The 20719-nt window shown below is 36.1% G+C and overlaps 4 protein-coding genes across 5 annotated transcripts; 1 reads left to right on the top strand and 3 right to left on the bottom strand.

Moving 5' to 3' along the window:
- The first annotated feature begins 887 nt into the window (after positions 1-887).
- LOC143177198 (uncharacterized) lies at positions 888-2036 on the top strand. Its single transcript, XM_076375027.1, has one exon. The coding sequence runs from the start codon at positions 926-928 to the stop codon at positions 2009-2011; it is 1086 nt and encodes a 361-aa protein (XP_076231142.1). The 5' UTR covers positions 888-925; the 3' UTR covers positions 2012-2036.
- Positions 2037-2604: 568 nt separating this feature from the next.
- LOC143177197 (uncharacterized) lies at positions 2605-5306 on the bottom strand. The gene is made up of 8 exons (XM_076375026.1): positions 4872-5306; positions 4299-4458; positions 4111-4223; positions 3910-4041; positions 3629-3836; positions 3406-3550; positions 3217-3331; positions 2605-3142 (listed from the first exon to the last, which is right to left on the bottom strand). The coding sequence occupies exons 1-8, from the start codon at positions 5061-5063 to the stop codon at positions 2987-2989; spliced, it is 1221 nt and encodes a 406-aa protein (XP_076231141.1). The 5' UTR covers positions 5064-5306; the 3' UTR covers positions 2605-2986.
- A 785-nt stretch (positions 5307-6091) lies between these two features.
- On the bottom strand, positions 6092-7334 carry LOC143177199 (flexible cuticle protein 12-like). The gene is made up of 2 exons (XM_076375028.1): positions 7181-7334; positions 6092-6597 (listed from the first exon to the last, which is right to left on the bottom strand). Exons 1-2 carry the CDS (start codon positions 7187-7189, stop codon positions 6247-6249), a joined length of 360 nt encoding a protein of 119 aa, XP_076231143.1. The 5' UTR covers positions 7190-7334; the 3' UTR covers positions 6092-6246.
- A 2687-nt stretch (positions 7335-10021) lies between these two features.
- LOC143189044 (endocuticle structural protein SgAbd-6-like) lies at positions 10022-19992 on the bottom strand. Of its 2 annotated transcripts, none has more exons than XM_076393664.1 (2): positions 11700-11769; positions 10022-10333 (listed from the first exon to the last, which is right to left on the bottom strand). In XM_076393664.1, the coding sequence occupies exons 1-2, from the start codon at positions 11706-11708 to the stop codon at positions 10022-10024; spliced, it is 321 nt and encodes a 106-aa protein (XP_076249779.1). In that variant the 5' UTR covers positions 11709-11769. The 2 variants fall into 2 exon arrangements, 1 of the variants encoding a protein (XP_076249779.1); XR_013003607.1 differs by lacking the exon at positions 11700-11769 and adding an exon at positions 19913-19992 and having other exon boundaries at positions 10255-10333.
- Between the last annotated feature and the right edge of the window lie 727 nt (positions 19993-20719).

Below are 20719 nucleotides of genomic sequence, written 5' to 3'. Positions count from 1 at the left end.
ATATTAAATGCGAAAAGGCGCAGATACAAACGGACACCTGTGATATAAAAACGACGGAATGGAGGTTGAACAAAGTTAGATGTGTTGAATTAAAATTAACACCTTTCTTTCAAAGGAGCCTAAAGTATTGTGAAATAGGAATGGAAGGTTGTCAATAAAAAAACATAGATCATAATTTCTGCCTCTGAGAGTGGCACACACAAAAAATAATTAGTTTAAATTTGGGAGGGGGTCTATAGAGGGAATACCAAGGGAAAATGTTATAAAACACTATTAAAAAAGTGGGGAATCTACAGGCAAATGATACTTTGAAAATAGAAGTAAAATTTCTTTAATAGTTTTATTAAGTCTTTGCTTAAAATTTAGTAAGAAAATATGTATAGTAAAACAGAGTAAAAAAGTAAATAACTATAGTCTTCAGAAATTGTATCAAGGAAAGCGAGGAGAACTCCGAAAAGGATTTCAGCCACACACAATTTTGTATACGAGTTTAATCCATTTGCAACCTCCTCGTCAAAAGGATTCCAGAATATATCCTATAATATTGGCCAAGGAGGTACAGATATCCCTACTATAAAATAAGTAGATTCATATAAACCATTCTAATATATTCATTTTCAGACACTTCGATCAAGCAAAATATTAGGAATGTTCAAATATCTACAGCAGCAGCGTTACCAAAATTGCAGTCTCTCTGTGATTCCTCGCAGAATAACTCGAAGAAACAAAAAGAGATGACGAATTATAATAAGAACACGAATTTGCCAAATATTAGAAGACAAGATGGGGGAGTGGATCAAGGATTAATTAGGGATTGCAATGAATCGCGTAAGACTACAGAAATAAAGATTACGAATTAATTTAAAAAAGAAAAAAAGAGATAGAGTTTTCACGAAATTATATTTTTCAAGGAAACCGAAATTCCATGACTGAAATCGATCGCGAAGTAGAAAAAGTAAAATCAGATTGGCGAATGCTGAGAAGTGACAGTGGATGGACAAGAGCCAAAGCTTTCAACCCAAATTCTCGAACGAAAAAGCTGTACGAAACATTGGCAAAAATGACAAAAGAGATCAGTAAAATTGAAAAATCCTATATGAATCCGAAATCGAATCAGTACTTGCAACGAGCGAGCAAAGCGTTGGATGTTTCCCAGTCATCATTTGAGGAAGAAGCTAATAAAATCAGGGACGTGCTCTTCCCTAAAGGAAGTGTCCGCGACAAATCGGTTAACAGAAATATAGCTGATGAAACCTTGAATAACATTCCAGATGAATCGCTAAAAAAGATTTTGTTGCGGGAAGTTACTCTAAAAAATGCGAGTACTAATAGACAACTGGAACCTAAGCCTTTGAACTTCAATGCACGATCTCGAAGCATGAAGGATGTCCGTAGATCAGGGAATAATCTGAAATTTGATAAACGCAGTATGAATGACTTGCGATTAAAATCTGCGCTGATAAACGAGCAGAGAACTTCGAAGGAGATGAGTACAGATATTGAACGATATCTAGAAGAGTACATTAGTGATGCAGAAAAGAATTTCATTGATAAAGAGGAATCGAAAGGGAGAAGCTTGCATTCACCCACTGGCGACGTGGCAGAAATGTTGAAAACGTTGAATCTTGAGTCTTATGACATATACGAAATTGTGGATTGTCGTGGTGACTCTGAAGGGGATTCTCCATCAAATAATGCCAGAAAAATCGAGAACCTAAGATTAGATAATTCTTTTCGGGCAGCTGGGAATAGTAATACTGGAGGAAAGAAAGTATTCAAAGAGATAACCACGCAACATGTATCTCCAAAGAGAGATAATGATTCAGCGCGAGAAGCCAAGGGATTGTGCTTTGATAGTTCAATTCAAACGAACAATAAATTTCCTCTAAAAAATAATGCTTTTTTAGGAATGGGTTTGAGTGCACTGAATTCTAATTTTTCCACAAACGCATTGTCGCGTGTACTTCAGTCAGAATATTTGAAAAAAGATGTATCACTGAAACCTATGTAGTTATTAAATATATTAACGATAACAAAATTAAAGTTAGCAATAAACTTTGAATATGAATTTCAACATGTGAAAAATTGTAATATTTTAAAAAATGAGTCAACACAGTGGTTGATTCGATTATATAAAAAACATATTATTCCATTTATTTTAATGCATTGCATTTTTGATAATTAATATCTTCCTATACCGAAGGTGCTTAAAAGACATTTAAATGTACTATATCAAATTTAATATAATACAAATATGTATGTATGTATAAGGCGTTTCAGAATTATAGATATAGACGAAATTATTCAAGCTTTGACAGGATTGGCCATTTGCAGGTGACCTTTTATTAGGAATCTTTTTTTTAAAGATTTTTTGCTTGTTTTTATGAAATTCGTTTTTTAGTACCGTCTTTATCTACAATCCCGTAACTTTATGTATGTGTATGCACGTTTACGCATACAAGCGACACGCACACACACACATAGTTTTGTCTTAAATAATATACATTCGTTCCTTGTATAAAAAATGAGATTTTCATCTTCTCTTACACGTCGAAACATATCACAAGATTATTTTGTATTCGTTACAATTAAAAGATATACAAATTAAAAATCGCAACTCTTTAGGCTGTATTTTACATTCGGTAATTAAATAAATTGAACCAATTCCACGATGTGCTTGAAGCTATGGCACTCTATTGGCGATGACCGATCTGAGTTAACTGCAAACTGAACAAGAGTATGAAATTTTCTTATAATTTATATCTTTAGTATTCTGATATGTTTTCCAACTAATCGATGTGTGATACAAATGTGCCATACTGGTATTTTATGAATGACTGTGATTTTATTACAAAAAAAGGGACAAAATGACATCGCGTGGAATAAACACGATAAAAAATATATGTCGGCGACAAGCTTTATCAAGCTCTTGATTTTTTTGACTTCGATGATAGACGATAATTGGCTCGCTTGCCAATGGAGCATATCACAACACTGGAAGTGCTGAACTGTGACTTTGGTATATTATGGCTCCTGTAAAATTGATTGCTGCGGCTAAAACGAAAACGGGCATCCAACGACCGTGCGATGCAGTCACTAATTCGGCTGTTAATGGACCACACAAAATACCTGGGATGGTAGCCTGCGCAAATCAAAATGTTAATTAGCTTTGTACGTACTTCTTTATCTGTTATATTTAAAAGAGAAGAAACGTACAATAGTATTTGATACTGCAAAAGTAACACCTGCATGATTAGGTGCTATGTCCGCGTGATTACTAAGATGGCCAGCTGAATTGCAGGCGCAGAGACCCATAGATATTGAAACAAAACTATAAAAAAGACGAATCATATTTTAATAGTTAAATCATTTACGTTTTTATGCAAATTCAATATTAACACTCACATTACTGCAGAAAGCAAATTATCCACTGCACAAAATGCTAATAAAAATAAACCTGGACCTACTAGGCCTATATTTGTCATTAGTCTTCTTACAGATAGGACTGACCATCTTTTTTGTATGAGATTGTCTGCACTATGCCCAGCAACTGTATAAAACAGAATATATTAGAAGTTTATTAAAGGAGTATTAAGTTTCTCTGAAATATTACTTAAATAACACGTACCAATCCCAACAAGAGAGTTGACAATGTATGGAAGTGCTGTCAAGCTAATGCTCTGCTTATTAGCAGATAGATTTCTTGCCAAATAAGTTGGCAACCACTGCATAATTATATAGTTACTCCAATTCATTGCGAAATGTGCTATGTACAATGCCCACAAAGGCCAGTGCATAATAAATTCAGTCCATCGTAGATTTCTATTTTGTGTAGTCTTAAAGTAAAGAAATACAGATTATTTATGAACGTAAATTCCAGAATTTTTTTTAATTAAAAAATGTAGTTACCCTAGGTACAAATAAAGGAATCTCATCTTGGGAATTAGTTTCATGATATAGTACCAGCCACAAAAGTGTCCATAGAATACCAATCGATCCAAATAAATAAAATCCTGTTTGCCATGACACATTTGCACACAACTGAAAAAATTTATTTGTAAAAACAATTTACAATAAATAAGAGCTAAAGGTATGAAAAAATATACTTACAACAGATGCAACTACTTGGCCTACAGAACCAGCTGCCACAAGATATCCAAATGCACGGGAACGTTCCTCCACAGGAACACTATGAGCGAATAAGTGAAAAATAACTGGCAAACCTTGAAACATAATGTTACTAATTTACAATTTATATTTAATAAGATAACAAGTTTTTAATTATAATAGGAACTTACCTAAACCTTCTCCAAGGCCTAAAACTACCCTAGAAATTATGAGCAATGTAACTGACTGTGCCAAAAATGGAGTTATAACTGTACTAATGGACCACAGTAGGACTGCCAACATTAACACTGTTTTACATCCAAAACGACTTGCTGTATTTGCACCAATAATCTAGATCAAACAATAAGGACAATCAAAACAAATATATTAGAGTATTTCTACTCTAATCTTATTAGAGAATTTCTATTCTATCATAACAATGCCTTGGAAATTGACTAAGATTTTGCCTTCAAAATTAACTGTCGCTATCTCCATCCGTTCTTGTGGCTGACTTTGTAAAAAAAGTCTACACTATTATGTATCAAAGATATACAACTAACTGTGTCCAAAACGCATTACGTCATAGGCAAAGATATTTATTTCAACAAACTATTGTGGAACCTCACTGTCCCATAAGGTACGTCTACCTCACTCAAACGAGAAAAAACATAGTGACTTCCCTAGAACATCTACCACCCTTTAAAATTGTCCAAATAGTATTTCAAGCCTCAGTCAACTTCCAAAGCAATCCTCCAATTATTTACCTGACTAGTAAAGTAACCAAAGGCGAAAGCAGATAGTATCCAGCCCTGCCAATGCAAATTCCATTTAAACTCATCTGTCATATGGACAATTGCTATGGGCATTATCACACGATCTGCCGCGTTTATAAAATTCGCGGCAGAACACAATGCCACGATCCGCGAGGTCCGCGGGAGCATTCTAAATTTCGGCATGTTTGAAGACGTTTGATCAGTCACATTTCACAACTGCTTCCCACTGCTTTTTAACCTCAATTGATACGTAAGTTAAAATAATTTACTAAACCACTGTGTTACGCGAAATCGCGTTTGCGTTAAGAAGTGACATCGTGATTCCTCGTTCAATATCTGCGCATTGATATAGTTTGTCACGATTAACAAATTCTGTGAAAATAATCTTGGAAACTGTTCATATCGTGGCTTGGAAAACATACAGGATTCGACGTGTCAAATACCACGAATACACGACGTAACGTGTGCGATGTTACCTTTGCGAATTATCTACAGATGGTGATTAAATTTCAAATCTAGTCAAACGTAGGTTTGTAGTTTCTTTACGCAAATTTGTGTCTCAGTTTCGTAACAATGAGTTAATATTGTTCTAAATCTATTTGTTCAATGGCGAAGAATTATTCAATTGGAATAATTGTAGAAGAGTTTTATCTTATCTGGTGATAGAGTTATTATCTTAATTGTCGCGGTTGAACACTTGCGATTTATAAGTAACTAATGAGTTACAACACATAATTGCCTGAAATATAATAGCGAAGAGTGTTAAACATCTGTATTCTTGAATCATTATTTATTAACTGTGTCCATAAAAATATGCATTTGCATAAAAATCAGCAGTGGTAGATATTTAAGTTCGGCTAATATGTGCTCCACAAAACAAAAATAGCTATATTTATTTAAAAACCTGTTTAAAAATTTGAAAAGTGGAGTTAATCACTTTTTCCAATAAATGACTTGTATATGAGACACTATAAATACCCTAGTCTAACAAAGCATAGAATCATTCGTTCGAATATCAAAAAAGACCAGTTCAAATTCTCATACTTGTTTCATTCTAGAATAAGAATACTCATATTGTATTTTTTTCATCATATTTTGTATTATCCTAGTCTCTTAAAATATTAATTTATTGTTTAGATACTTCCGCTGCTATAGACAAATAAACAACCACGTTTAAAATTGAATTTATTTATTTAATATTAACAAAATTATTGTACAACATTAGGGATTGCCATTGTTTCGGCGGGCACGCAATATTTACAATAGATCTGAAGAAAAGTGCATTAATACAGCGTTTCGCATTTCTCGGATATTAACAGCTGATGTATGGCAGATGGACAGGTGTTTCGAGCAAGTTTAACGAAATTTAAGGGTGGGGGAGATGGTCTCCTTGCGGGTGGAAGCCAGTTTCGTCAGCAACGTAGTTCACGGTGTAAGCAACGTTGGTTAGAGGATCAACGAACGAAAAGCTGCCGCGAACTTTCAGGAATTGTCCATCAATGCCACCAGGGACGACTTCTGCGGATTCTTCTTTCAGTTGTCCGTCAGAGAGTTGGTAACCATAGTTGTATCCGCCAAGGCCAACATTGTCGGAAGGAGTTTCCTTAACGAGTACGACTGGCTGTTCCGGAAGAGGGATGGGACTAGGGCTAACAGAAACCAATTGTCCCAATGGGCCTGCCAAGGCGACGGCGACAAGGGCGGCAAAAACAATTACCTATAAAATTATTAAATATATTATGTAATATATAAATTTGCGATTTATGAAACTAGAAAGATCACCAAATAACATTTATTTAAATTTGAGGAAGTCTATTTTGGTATTCAAGTTGCTTGTTCCAAAAACATACCAATTTACACTTTAGACGACATTTTGAATTCATTAAAAATTCTATCACCTGGGAAATGATTCTAATTTCACAGAAAATTGTTTTTAATCTTTTTCTTTTAAGACAGTTGTGTCCCCTATTTTTTAATAACTGTTGCTACAATTTTTTATTAAATAGCATTATTTATAATCGAGGAAGTTAATATTATTCACAATTATGTATAAATAATTTATAAAGATTATCACCCACGTATGGATAATAGTCAAAGTTATAACTTGTCTATAAAAGTATCTAATACATATGAAGTGTAATTTTCATGAATTAAAATGAATCATTGCGAATACAATATAATTTATTGTTCAAATTTCTTGTCTAACGACGTGTGTAATAAGAAAATAATTTTCAATTGCTTTGGAACGAGATTTGTTGTTAAAATAAAAAGATCCATTACTACTATTTCATGATACCTACGGTTTTCATTTTGGAAGTGGGTGTGCTTGTGTTCTAGTCTCGAATGGAAGACTGATGTGGTCTCTGAGAACGGTCTGCAACTTTATAGTGGTCCTCCTCCTGCCAAAATTCACACAATTTTACGATAAATTCACCTTTCACCTTTCCTCGTTATATTGGAGGCACTGTCACGGTTAATTTGGCCTTCATCGTGACACTGTGTAAATCTCCGGTGAAATTGAAGATTTCGATTTTTTATAGGATTTCGTTCGGTTACGGTCTGCAACTAATGAACTATAATTATTCAGGTACGAGTTACATTCATTTATTGGCATGACACATTGAAGAAAATACTACACCTGTTGCAATAGTTATCATTTTATTCTGACATTTAATTTCGTGTAAAATTGAAGGTTACTTCGTGTCAATAATTTTACGATTTGAGGACTAATGTTACAAAATTTCTTTAATTCTGCTTTAAATATATACAATAATATTGACAATAGGCATGGAAAATATGCAGAAGCAATTACTTAAAAAATTTATTACGATAATGTATAGTATTGATATAGGTTAGGGATCGATATGACTGGGATTATTTAGTAAATTTAAAAAAGAGAAGAAATAAAAGAATGTTTATTTATTTCTGTTATTATATAATCGCACTACAAATATCAATATTAAATAATTCATATTGTGGAACTATCGCCAGTAGGTGTAATAAAAATCATCAAAGTTTTGAAATTTCGTTTTTTACTATATTAAAAACTAGCATAAAATTCATAAGCGCTACTTTTCCATCTATCATTCCCTCACCTTTCACGCTCTTATAACAAAAGTAAGAGAGGAATCATTAATTATTGATGTAACCTTTGGAACAGTATAGCTAGCTCGTCGAATACTGCCCATAGCAAAACGACATATGTATCTACATGTTCCTTTATGAATTTGCATCATCTCACAATGCCTTGATGAGTTTATTTAACTCTTATCCCATAAGCATGGGTTATTTCTATCCGAGTTAATACTTTCAGTTTTCACCTACAGAAAAACGTATCAAAAATAAATAACCCACGTTAGAAGGTTAAAAATATTAAGTAACCAAAAAAACTATCACCTTTGAAATTAAAATAAGATCGCTTGTATTGCGTAATAATAAAAATGCTGAATATTAAAAAATGTAACGCATAAATTATTTTTTTCCAAAAAAAGTGGATACACTAACGAATAAAATTACTGTAATTTAAAGATACAAGTGATTTTGTTTTAACTTAAAAAGCCACAAAACTTTTTTGGTTACCTTATAAATGAGGCATTCATAGGTCAAAGTGATTAACTCCACTTTTTGAATTTTTTAAGTTTGTAGTGTCGTAGCACTAGATCGATGCATAACTTTCTATGATTAAAAATGTTTATTTTGTGGAGTTAATCGATTGGGGACACAAGCAGCTCTAATAACAGTTCGAATCGATGTCTATCGCGGAAAATGTTCTAGAGAAACCCGTGAGGATGGATCACGTAAGAATAATCGATTTCCAAACGTCGTTTAGAGATGAATCAAGGGAAACCAGTCACACATCTCACGAATTTTTACGATGCGTAACGTTACGACACCGTCTCGTCAACCGTGCGTAATCATCTTCACGGTTTCTCATCATCGGGCATATTCTGTGGTAATAAGTGAAATTAACACTTCGTAGGAGACTCATCAACTCGATTTTCTTTCTCTTGCCTAATTATTAGCCCCATTGATTCTCATTTTACCATACATGCATATATGATTGCGTTCATTTCTTTTTCGTGTCAATGAGTTGCCATTAAAATGATCGTACAGCTTTTGTAGTATATTATTAGTTTTATTTCTTTTACAAATCGTTATGTTTTTTCAACCTTTTTGATAATCGTATACAATATGAGACTATCATAATGTTACGTAATTTTATGTTGTGTCATTTCGATTTTCCTTTTCCTTCGCGAGTGTAATTGGATTTTGGATGCTAGAACTAAATTTTTTTGAACAGATAATCCAATTTTTGAGTTTGTTTCGTGATATGTGTAGCAATTTAAAATAATTATGATGGAGAGTGTTATTAGATCGAGCATTTTGGTTTAAACATTTTTTAAAATATTGCAATCGAGTTTAGTACAGCTTATCTTTATTGTGACGTTTCGCATTATAAATATAATTTTCCGAAAAGACTATGGAATGGTTGGAAAAAACCCACTTTTCTTTGTAAACTACTGCGTCTTGAAGATCGTCGTCAATTAAGTTCCATTAGCGTTAACCAACTCGCTACTTAAAGAAGTGTATTTAACATCTTAAGATAATTTGTGCTATAACCTAAATGAGGTCATGTTTGGACACACTTTCATAAAGAAAATCTCACCGATCGGTTCGAAATATTTTCCTAAAGATGTAGTACAAGATATAAAATTTGATTTACTTTTATAGCAAAAAGTAATGAATTATGAAAGCAATTAATGAAAGAAAACTATATTACTATTGACAATACACCACTTTTCTTTACATGTATACAAAACCATGACTACCATTATTGTTGGCAATAAAATTACGACGAAAATATAAATAATAAAATGTGCACTACTCAAAAACGTATTAAAGATTCCTTCAAGTTGCCTAAGAACTGATACTCTTAGATATTAATAAAAAAACTCAGTAAATTGTCCTAAAATCATTTTCGAAAAAACTAAAACAAATGATTTGTCCAATTTTTTTTTTAAAGAAGATACCAGTAGTAACCACTGTGCACTGTGCACAAACTCAGGGAGGTAAAGGCGCAGAATAACAGGATATGACTCAGTAAAGTGCAAAAATTTATTTAAACTAGAGTTATGTACAGTTTAGGCGGGGATGTGTTCGCCCTGTGGGTGGAAGCCATTTTCGTCGGCGACGTAGTTGACGGTGTACCTGACGTTGGTAGCCGGGTCAACCCAGGTGAAGCTACCACGAACAGCAAGTGCTTCGTTCTCGGTTCCCTGGTTGATCACTTCCGCCGATTCTTGATGAGACTGGCCATTGGAGAGTTCGTATCCGTAGTTGTAACCGCCGAGACCAATGTTGTCAGAGGGTGTCTCTTTTACAAGCACGACATCCTGGAAAGTGCCCTGAGGGGCAGCGTAGGCAACAGCGACAACAAAGGCGAAAGCGACGATCTGTGAAAAAAGAACAACTGTTAACACCTCGGTCAGGGAAGTGAAATGATCTAGCGCGAAACCCGACGCTTGTTTCACAAAGCGTAAACTCGTAGAATACACGCTGTTGAAAAAGAGAAGATAAAATCGGTAGTCTAAAAATGTAAGAACAATTACGTTGTAAAGTAGTATTGTTTAAGAGATATTTTGTATACTAGTGACCAATTTGAGTACTAGGCACTATTTACTAATGTTTGTTTTGACTAGCATGCGTTAGTAAGGTCTACCAGTCACTACTAGGCACTACTAGGCACTACTAGTAACTACTAGGTACTACTAGGCACTACTAGTCACTACTAGGCACTACTAGGTGCTACTAGGCACTACTAGTAACTACTAGGCACTACTAGGTGCTACTAGTAACTACTAGGCGATACTAGGTACTACTAGTAACAACTAGGTACTACTAGTAACTACTAGGTACTACTAGTAACTACTAGGCACTACTAGGTACTACTAGGCACTACTAGGTACTACTAGGCACTACTAGTAACAACTAGGTACTACTAGGCACTACTAGGTACTACTAATAACCAGTAGGGAGCACCGGTGCCTCTACTAGGGGGTACTGCGGGCTACTAGGAATTGTTAGTAACTACTAGTGACAACTTTAACTACTTCTGTCTGCTTTAGTCTGGGATATTTGTGTCTGCTTTAACAATTAATGTCTATTAGGAGCTACTATTGAGTAATTTATCGGTTTTGTGATTCTGAATTTTAAAGACTACTTGTGCTAACTATTCATCACTAATGAGTCTTCGGAACTATTAAATGTCAATGTATACTACCTAGTACTCGTATTTTATTAGCATCACTCTTGATTAGTTAATGCAAGTACGTAGTTTGATTTTAATGTAATGTCTGCTCTATAATGATATACTTCGCAATTTATAGAGCCTTGATTGAAATTCTAAATAGTATTCGTTCTTCCGATAATTGAAGCTGTCACGATTTCAACGCGTTGATCGGGCGATAATTCTCAATCGTTTTCTTGCACGATTGTCCTTTCGGCCCAAGAACGCTGGGATTTCGCGGTTATATAAACTGACGTTTTACTTAAAACAAATCTACAAAACTTATTTGCATTTCAACGAGGAGAACAATGATAGCAATTGCACGTAATTGCAACGCGCATCGTTGTACCGTTAATGGTACACGACCATCCCGAGCGGACGTAAATTGCACGTTCGGTAACCGTGTGATCCAACAAACTACAATATCGTAGAAGAGATCCTAGCCAGGAAGCGCGAAGCTCGATCTTCGAACTAAACGCGAGCGCACTTGGATATCCGGTAGTGTTGTGTTATTCAAACAATGTAACACGCACCAGCTTCATGGTTGGCTCCTTGGATTGAATCTCCGTTTCTCTGAGAAGATGAGACAGGTGTCGATCTGAGTCGAGCTAGGTCACGATACTGATTTCAGCTGCTCCTCCAGACGATTATATAGTGGGATTTCAATACGAAACCTACCCCTACCCTGGACACACTGCCCAAAATTCTGCCGCGAGGATGTCGAAATCTTCGTGGTATGGCATTGGACGCGCTGCCAGTGATAGAACGATGCCCGACAAAGGAAGAGGCGGTGAATGTCAGGCAGAAATTCGAGGAAGAGCAGCTAACCGAGAGGATCCAAGTTTCACTCTGGATAACCTCTCGACGAATCTTCGCCCTACTAAAATTGGCTGTTGGAACAATGAGCGCCGCGAGGCAGGCTAATAAGTCTCTGCAATATTTGTATAGTAAACTTAGTGGGTCAGGATTAAATATCTAGTTTCATACTCCATACAGATGAGATGTGATTGAAGTCTGCTGCAAGCTTGGATGAGAACTCTTCTACTTTGATTTAAAGTATCTGAACTCCTATATATTTTTCTGTTTACCTAGGGTAAGCAATATACAATCTTCAAATTCTTAGATCTCTAAATTTTCAATTTGCTAAATTTAGGAAAGCTTTTCTCTGATATTAATTTCTTCGTTTCAGGTCTTGGAGGTTACTCATCTTCACAAATGGTCTCACATTTGCGTGGGTTGGCTAAAAATAATTATAATTAAGCTTCTTCGTATCAACAGAAAGAAGATATTCCTCATTCCGTTTCATCAGCATAGTATGCGTCAGGGTCCCCGAATAGGTCAAAACACTTTTTCAGCGAACACTGATCGACATCCCATAAAACCTGCTCCGTATTACATAACTGAAGAAGCCCCTGTAAAAGAGTACACAACATAGCAAAAAACAGGCTATCTATCAGCATAACTCACTATAAATTGGAGGTGGCCTGTGCTCTTGCGACACAGGCAGATCCTGCACCGTTCACCATCATCCACATTTTTTACGAAATTGATCACCGATCCTGGCCACGAGAATCAGAGGTCACGAAACAGGTATCCACCTTCCCGAAAGATTCGATACTAGGTTGAAGCAATCTCCTGACATGCATCAATTTTACCTGAAAATTTATTCCTTAATAATAGTTCCGCAATCTTCGAAACGGGTTAACAGATGTTCCTTCGCCTTTTTAATTTCCCTTCTTCTGGAATCGAAGGCCGAGGGAAGATCCTTGAAGCGAGGATTGAATGGCAGAAGGCTCGAATCAAAACACTGTCCCAGGGAATCAGAGTCGCCTGTAATCTCGTAAATATATTCAAAGCTGAAAAGGCTAAATATCAAGAGAGAATCACGTCGAAGCGACCTTGTTGCCTCCATGCGAGCTCTGCTTCCGCGAGGGGCAACGAAAACGCTATTGACGATCTATTGTCTAACCGTAAGAGAGAACATCCACGTGCTGGGCTCCGTGAAAAGAAAGCCTCTCCTCGGTTACGTAAGATCGAACGTTTATGCTAATCCCCAGATGGAACAGTGCAGAGGAGCAGTCGAGACGTAAAAGGGGGAGGAAGATCCCTCTTCGATGCGAGAAGATCTATGTTGCCCATGTCACGTGCTCGCGAAGAACTTCTCATTCTCTCCTTAATATCCTTGTAATTGATCGAAAGCTGGGGAACGAACAACGTAATCGAAGACAACATTGGTCCCGTACCGAAGACTTATTGCTATGTGTAGTTACGTCGTATACTTGACAGTCTTTTAATAATCCTTCGCATTCTTTGTGGGCGCAGCTCTGTCCGTGGATGGAAAATTCGCTAAACAGCTTGGAGTACCATCTTCAATAGCTTGTAGGTTGTGCAACGCGTGCGACAAAAGGACCTGTTTGCTATTGATTCAACCCTGTATAACTGGATTTTTTTCTGTGTTTATGGAAAAGATATTACGCAAGTAAATGCCGATATTTATTGAATCTGCATTGATCATAAAACTTGGTTCATAATCGTTTCATTATGAAAGATATAACCAAGTTTCTTACTATAAAATATTTAACATTAGAAAAACTGGATTATTCAAAATGATCTATTTGCAAGTTTGCTAAAATAACTTTCTAACGTGCAGAATCTATACAGACAAAAAGAATTAGTTATATAATGGAATAAGAATGACTATTATATGGTCTGATATTCAATATGAAACAATATATTTATTTATTTAAAAATCTTGGTGTATGTAAAATGTTCTCTAGGATCAGGTTTCGTTCAGAAATTTTTCGAATGGAGCATCTTTTTGCTATGAATACACGACATTAGATAATCGGTTGGGTTGGTACTAAAGTCTTCTGCATCGGCACACGGGTCGTGACTTTTCCTTTTTTGCGCAGCTCGTCGTGGAACGCGACGATATTGTATAATCGATTGTGCACGAAATGGTGGAGGATCACCTCGATTAGAGGGCAAAAAGCTTCGGTCGGACAGCGGAGGATTTAATGTAACAGAGGTAGAACGTTTCTCTAAGGAAATTGAATTTGAAATAATTCATGGCTTTATTATCGATCACTATAAATAATACAAGTAAAATTATATATAATTATTTATTATGTTCATAGTCTTTGAAATGTTACATAAGTAAAATTTAAAAGATAGGTGTAATTTTAATATCCCCTGTCAAGTTTCTAAATTATACGGTGTTGCGATTATTAATATCAGTTCTTTGCATTTCACACTTTCGACCATGAAATTTCATTCAGATTATAAGATGAAAGTTATTCTGGTTCTGCAATATTACATTCTTAAAGAAGAGAAGAATACTGGAGAAGGTTAATAAATTGAATTAAAATCGAAATATGTAAATTGAAGATTGTGAAAGTTTCTTTCATTCAGTGTCGTCAGATTCTCGAAACTATAAGAACATACTATATTTATTTTTGATGGAATGGAACTTAACACTGTGTGTGTATTATAAATTGAAAAACATACATATGCAGAAAGTTGAAGAATCATTATCATATTATTCACAAGAAACTCTCAATATAGTTCCAAACGATAGTAACAAATTGCTGTTCGAAGAAAGGGGTCCATGCCGCAGCAAATGGAGTCAATTATCCATTACACATATTACGTAGAGTTCCACGAAGATGCTGAATTGAATTTATCACAGATATCTCCATAACCGATCTCCTAGTCTATGCAACAGATGTAAGGCGTCCTCAGGTTGTGATCGCTTATGTAAATATTTTTAACGAACCGATTGTCGCGATGCGTATCAGCATCAAGGTATACGTGCCGCCTTCCTACTTGCTATTCTGTCTACGCGGTTCTTCAGATAACTAGCCGACGATGAAAGTTTCGTGTTAACATTCGGTGAATCAAATATGTAATTCGCTGTCACCCCTAAACAGGACAAGTTTTAGAAATCACTTTTAGAAGATTTTGTATTTTTTCCTTGAATTAGCGAGAATTTGAGGTCCTAGGTAGATGTAGTAAGAAGAATGAGAAAACTGTAAGTAATAGAAATTGTGAAATATGAATGACGCGTTACAAATACTTGCGAAATAAATTACAAGCAGAAACAAGAAAATTTGTTTTCAATAGGTACCTTATTTTTACGTTAAAAATTTTTACATACAAATACACTTTAATGATGACTTAATAATTTTAGTTACAGATCTCATCTCAGACGAATATAGGTACAATAACACGTGATTTCAATTAGTACACATAAAAAAGTATTTTTTCTAATACTAATTTTTTAATGTAAAAATATTTCAAGGACGCACAATTAAAGTATGCGCATCCTGTTGCAATGCATCTTAGTCTCCAATAAAAAAGGAAATTCCTCAGCAAGACCATAGCACATAGCACCTTTAAAATGCTCCATAGAAAGCGTGCTAAGATCGACGAACAATGTGCATACTCTCTTAATTAGTCTAATGACGATTAAAGCCGAATACGATCGATCGATTCTATTGAAAGGGACATACTGTTAGCGGGTAAATACACGAGAGGTCACAGATGCTTTTCAGCGAGGAGGCCATACGTGACCTAGGAATTTCGCAAGAGGCCAGGCTGGACCACACCAAGCCGACGTCGCCGACGTAGTCGTCGTCGTCATCGTCATCGCTAGTTAAAGGCTCTCCTTGCGTAATTTAAGCACAGTGCTCGAAGGCACCGATCGGCTAAATGCCACCGCGCTATCAGCAGTCGAACCTCGAACAATATAGGCACTGCCACGGATGGTACTGTGTGCACTTGCATTGGCAAACAGAGAATCATCGTTTACAGGTGAATCGGTATACCTTGTTTGGTAAAGCCTTTTGATGACTACGTTACTGCGTTAAAGCATATGTCAAAAGCTATCGATGTCGTAAGGGCGACGAACTATTATGATCCATTTGGAAAGTGGCTTCAGGTAATTAATGTTATTTGAACCTTCGTGAGCAGTAGAAGTTCTGGAAGCGTGATTGAGGTAAAATGAAGAGACATGGCGAGTCTGTGGCGCATAGTGTTGGTTGGGGTTTTAGGAAAATGATATTAGGAAGGAGATTCTTTTTATATTATTATTTGAATGTCGAAATATTTGAATAATGTAATAATTGAATATTTGAATATTTGAATGTTTAAATATTTGAATATTTGAATAATTGAACAACGAAATAATTGAATATTTGAATAATGGAATAACGGAATAATTGAATATTTGTATATTCAAATGATTAAATAATTGAATAGTCGAATAGTTGAATAATGGAGTCCTTGAATGCTTGAATATTTCAATCAAAACTGAAAAAATCTAAATGAGACATGAAAACGCGTAGAAATAGAAGATGCTCTCATCTCAGAGGATATATCCGCGTGCCAGACGCCATGGATCGATTTATTTCGCTCTCGTGTGAGATAAATTATCAGATGCCCTCGAAAGGAGGAGCGACCACGAGTTAAATTCCTCGTGAATACGTAATCGAGTGGCATCGCGGTCGCGGAGTCGCAGCAGGTATCCGTAGAATTTCACCGATATTCAATTAACGCTCAAACGCATCGGCTTTGAAACCGTCCTCCTTAATACGCTTTCTCTCTTTAGACGTTCTTCCAGTTATTGTATTACGCAATTCACAACGTGTTTCAAATGCCAACCAACGTGGAATCCCCCTTGAGAACTCTTGAATGAGTGATCCATCCGACGAAAGGAGGTAATTACATGTTCTAATTGTGTGTTTAATACAAACATAAATTGCCTATTTAGAAATGTAAATGTTCGGTACATGTTGAGACGTACCGATACTTTGCGTACCTTCACGAGTAATATTGTTTCTGTCCCAGATCTCTGTTGCTTTTTCCTGGGTCGAGACTGACTCCTGGGTCTATGACCTCTTGATGACTCACTCACAGCTTGCCGAAGGACAGATTGGAAGAAAATGAGAATAAGTGAAACTTATCTCTGAGAAGAATTTTACTATCTGCTGCTACTTTGAATCTTCTTAAACATACATGAAATTAATTTCTCCTGCATTTAGCACTCGCCTCTTCTTCGAGAATTCGTCAGCATGTAGTGCAAGAATTCCTGAAGAATTCTTCACTCTAACTTTTCTGTATAAATAGACAAAATAACATCTTTCTAATACGAGTAAAGTACACAAATATTTTTAGTTACCAAAAATCCTATTCAAGAACAAGGAAATCCTTTCATCGAAGATTGATATTATCCAACAGCAACATAGTAGTATGATAATGTAGAAGATGTAATGCAAGAACCTTGTCAGGAATATTCTACAAATATTAATTTTCGTGTAATGCAACTCAAGGCTTCTATCATCTCGCCGCTATCGCAATAAAGTTTCCAAGCTGGCGTGAACTTTCTGTTCCAACGTTCAACCCATCGGCGACCCCTTGCTGCCAGCCAACAGTCCTTCGAGCATCCTCCTTCAGTCAGCACACGATCGCAGACGATTGATTTATTTAGCGGGTGTCAACGATAAAACAGCCGCGCCGTGACAAGGTGACGAGGTCGAGCCACCTGCGAGCCGCGGCTCCGCACACATTATGATACTCGTAATTTACCTGGAATCTTCACAGCGGCGAGTGAACGACGTCTCACGATAAGATAATTACGCTAACAACAGGATGTAGGTTTCCACAGGGCACAGCAAAGTTCAAATGATCCATCACTGAAACACAGTGAAAATCAGGGGCGCAGAGGAATCTGACGAACGACTGATTATTGAGGAACAAATTGAAGCGTTTGGAGCAATGAGGACATTAGTCACATTTTAAGAACATTTGACAAATATATATTTTGGATGACTTGGTATCTGTACTGACTCATAAAGGTTCGGTATGATGGGAGGTGTTTTGGAATCGTCTAGAATAAAACGTTTGTGCTAGACTTTACAGTGAAAGTCCAAAGTTGTAAGTGTAACTTATTTGCATAGCTAGTGACTAACTAAGGGCTAAAGTCCTCGTCTCTTCGCTAACAGTTTCGAATCGCTTTCTACATTAAGAAATCAAAGGTTTCTTTGCTTAACACATAATTCAAGTAATAATTTACATCTTCTAGGTGGAATACCTACGTAATACGTAGGGACATACCTGAAGAAGATCGCAGACCATAGTAAAATCGATTAAATAATAATGAAAATTGACGACACCAATAGTGCAATACGTTCTCCAGGAAGGTGAGAAGAAGAGGAAGCAAGCAAGCAGAAGTAACGCAATATTTCAATTACGCAATGGAGCTTTGCGTTACACGCGTTAGAAGTGTTGCTCTGCACCTCTTCTGTAGCTATTGATCTTTGGTACCCCAGGGAGCTATTAGAACTAATATACATTGAATTTATTGTGGTTATTAAATAACTGAAGTAACAGGTTTCACGAAATGTAATCCCTGCTATTAATTTATCACTTTATTAAAGTCGTACCACATCATCGTTAAAGTGGTCTTTACGACTGCTGCTGTCGGTGGATCAACAGCTTTCCTAATGGACAACTTGTTCTGCACAAAGGCCCTCATGTGTGATCACTGATCACACTTGAAATTATACTTGTGAATAAACTTCAGTTATGAAAATAACAATTGTGTTGAAGCTAACAATGTTCTATTGATGTAAAAATGGCAATAATACGCGTGTAATGAGTGAAGAAATATGTTTGCTGGACTCTTCTATTCCATCCTCATCTCTTATTTGATAAATGACTTTAAAATGATTCGTAACTTTTGTTTATTTACAGCCATTCTTGAAAACAAGACAATTTCTCGATCTGATGATGCAATTTGCAATAAAGAATGAAATAGTGAACAATTTCTAGGTACAACCAGAATACGATTTTAATTATATCAAACATAAACATAATTATAATTACGAATAAACCTACAGTAGGAGAATATTAGTATTAATTTACTGTATTTTCACTTTTACTTTGCTTTTTATACCTTGTTCGCTGCTCTTACTCTCCTCCTACACCTGCTTTTCAGACACTTCTTGCCCAACCGTCCTTCCCAGACAGCAGAACGAAATGCATCGTGATTCCGACCAGAAGAGGCGGCTGTTGCGGAAATATAGTATCGCCCGAGAGCGGCATTTCAGTTCGAAGCTCTCTTGACCGATCGTGACTCGCGTTGTCTCGGTATTGCGACAGAATTGCTCCTCGTTACCTCTCATGTAGATGCGACTGTACGACCTTTGCTGCAGAGTTGTGTGCTCGAAGGAAGAAGAGAACGGGGTAAGCAGGGGGGAGAGGGTTGCGTCGTCCCGGGGACACAAGATTGCCTGATAAAATTTAGAATCCAATTCCGCGAACGAAAATGTTACGGAGGAAGGAGATTCTATCTAAGGTCGTTCCGTTCGAGCAATTGAATTCATTCTAAAGCGATATCGCGATTCAGTTCATTGAGCTCTGTGCAGTCAACGCGGGAAGTTCAGTTACAGTAGTCCTATAATTAATAAGGATTATTGATAGGTTGATAATGTTGGAGGAACCAGTATTTTTACATGGATTTCCTCAAGTTTTTGATAAAGTGTCGAAGTTTCGAATTTTTTAGCTTTTAGAGTTGCAAACTTTGGAACTTTCAAATTCCCACATTTTTCAATTGTTAAGCCTGGGCAGCTTAACAAATTCTTGGATTTTGAAATTCACAAATTTGTTAATTTTCAAAGTTTTGAAATTCTTAAATTTTGAAAACATCAATGCCTTCTATTTTCTGTGTTTCCTAGAATAGACTTACCTATCTCTTCTCTAATAGGTTTGCGTGCAGATTTGAAAAACTTCCCTATAATCATACACCTCTGCGTTGCGTTACTTTATCTTCTTTAGATAATCAGCGCTCAATTTATCTCTACACTTCAGTTTATCTCTACACCTCATTTTTCCAGCTTCTTAGATGCAACCAGGCGATTCGGAATAGACCAAGGAAACTACGTATAAGAAGCTCGAAGAATGCATGTGTTCTAAGTGTTTGCATAGATATACAAAGATTATCGCAATGTAATTGCACACTTGTCACGGCAGCGTACTGTCAGTGTGTACCAATAGTATAACTAACTTTGCTATTAGACCACATGGGAAGATGAGACGCGAGCGTCGGTTGGTTGACATTTCTGTTTTCACGCAACTTTTTGCGTCTATATGCAGCTATGCAAATTAACTGTACAGTTATCGCTACACGGATGAGTTACGAAGCCAGTAAATACGGTGAAATTAAATTCTCAGTGTTCGTATGTATTTTGTATCTTGCGAATTGTAAAGATGCTAATGACCACCGGTAGCAGGCGTGGAAATCGTGATCGCGTAACGTTTGTTTGACAGGTGGAAAGATCGAGATAATGTTACTTTGTTCCTTGATCACAGTTCTTTATTTTTAGTTTGAGAAATAATACGTGTGTCAATAGAAAATAATTCTGGATACATAACACTATTTCTGAGCTTTGGAAAGTTGGTTGCACATGCTCTTATACGACACTCGTAACGTCATTTACGGATCTATAAATACCATTAAAAGAGTGGCCGATCGTTTACACGAAAATGCGTAGAA

This window comes from Calliopsis andreniformis, chromosome 3, assembly GCF_051401765.1.
Source record: "Calliopsis andreniformis isolate RMS-2024a chromosome 3, iyCalAndr_principal, whole genome shotgun sequence".
Taxonomy (NCBI): domain Eukaryota; kingdom Metazoa; phylum Arthropoda; class Insecta; order Hymenoptera; family Andrenidae; genus Calliopsis; species Calliopsis andreniformis.
The sequence above is the reverse complement of the archived record's forward strand: the minus strand, read 5'-3'. Positions and strand labels throughout refer to the sequence as shown.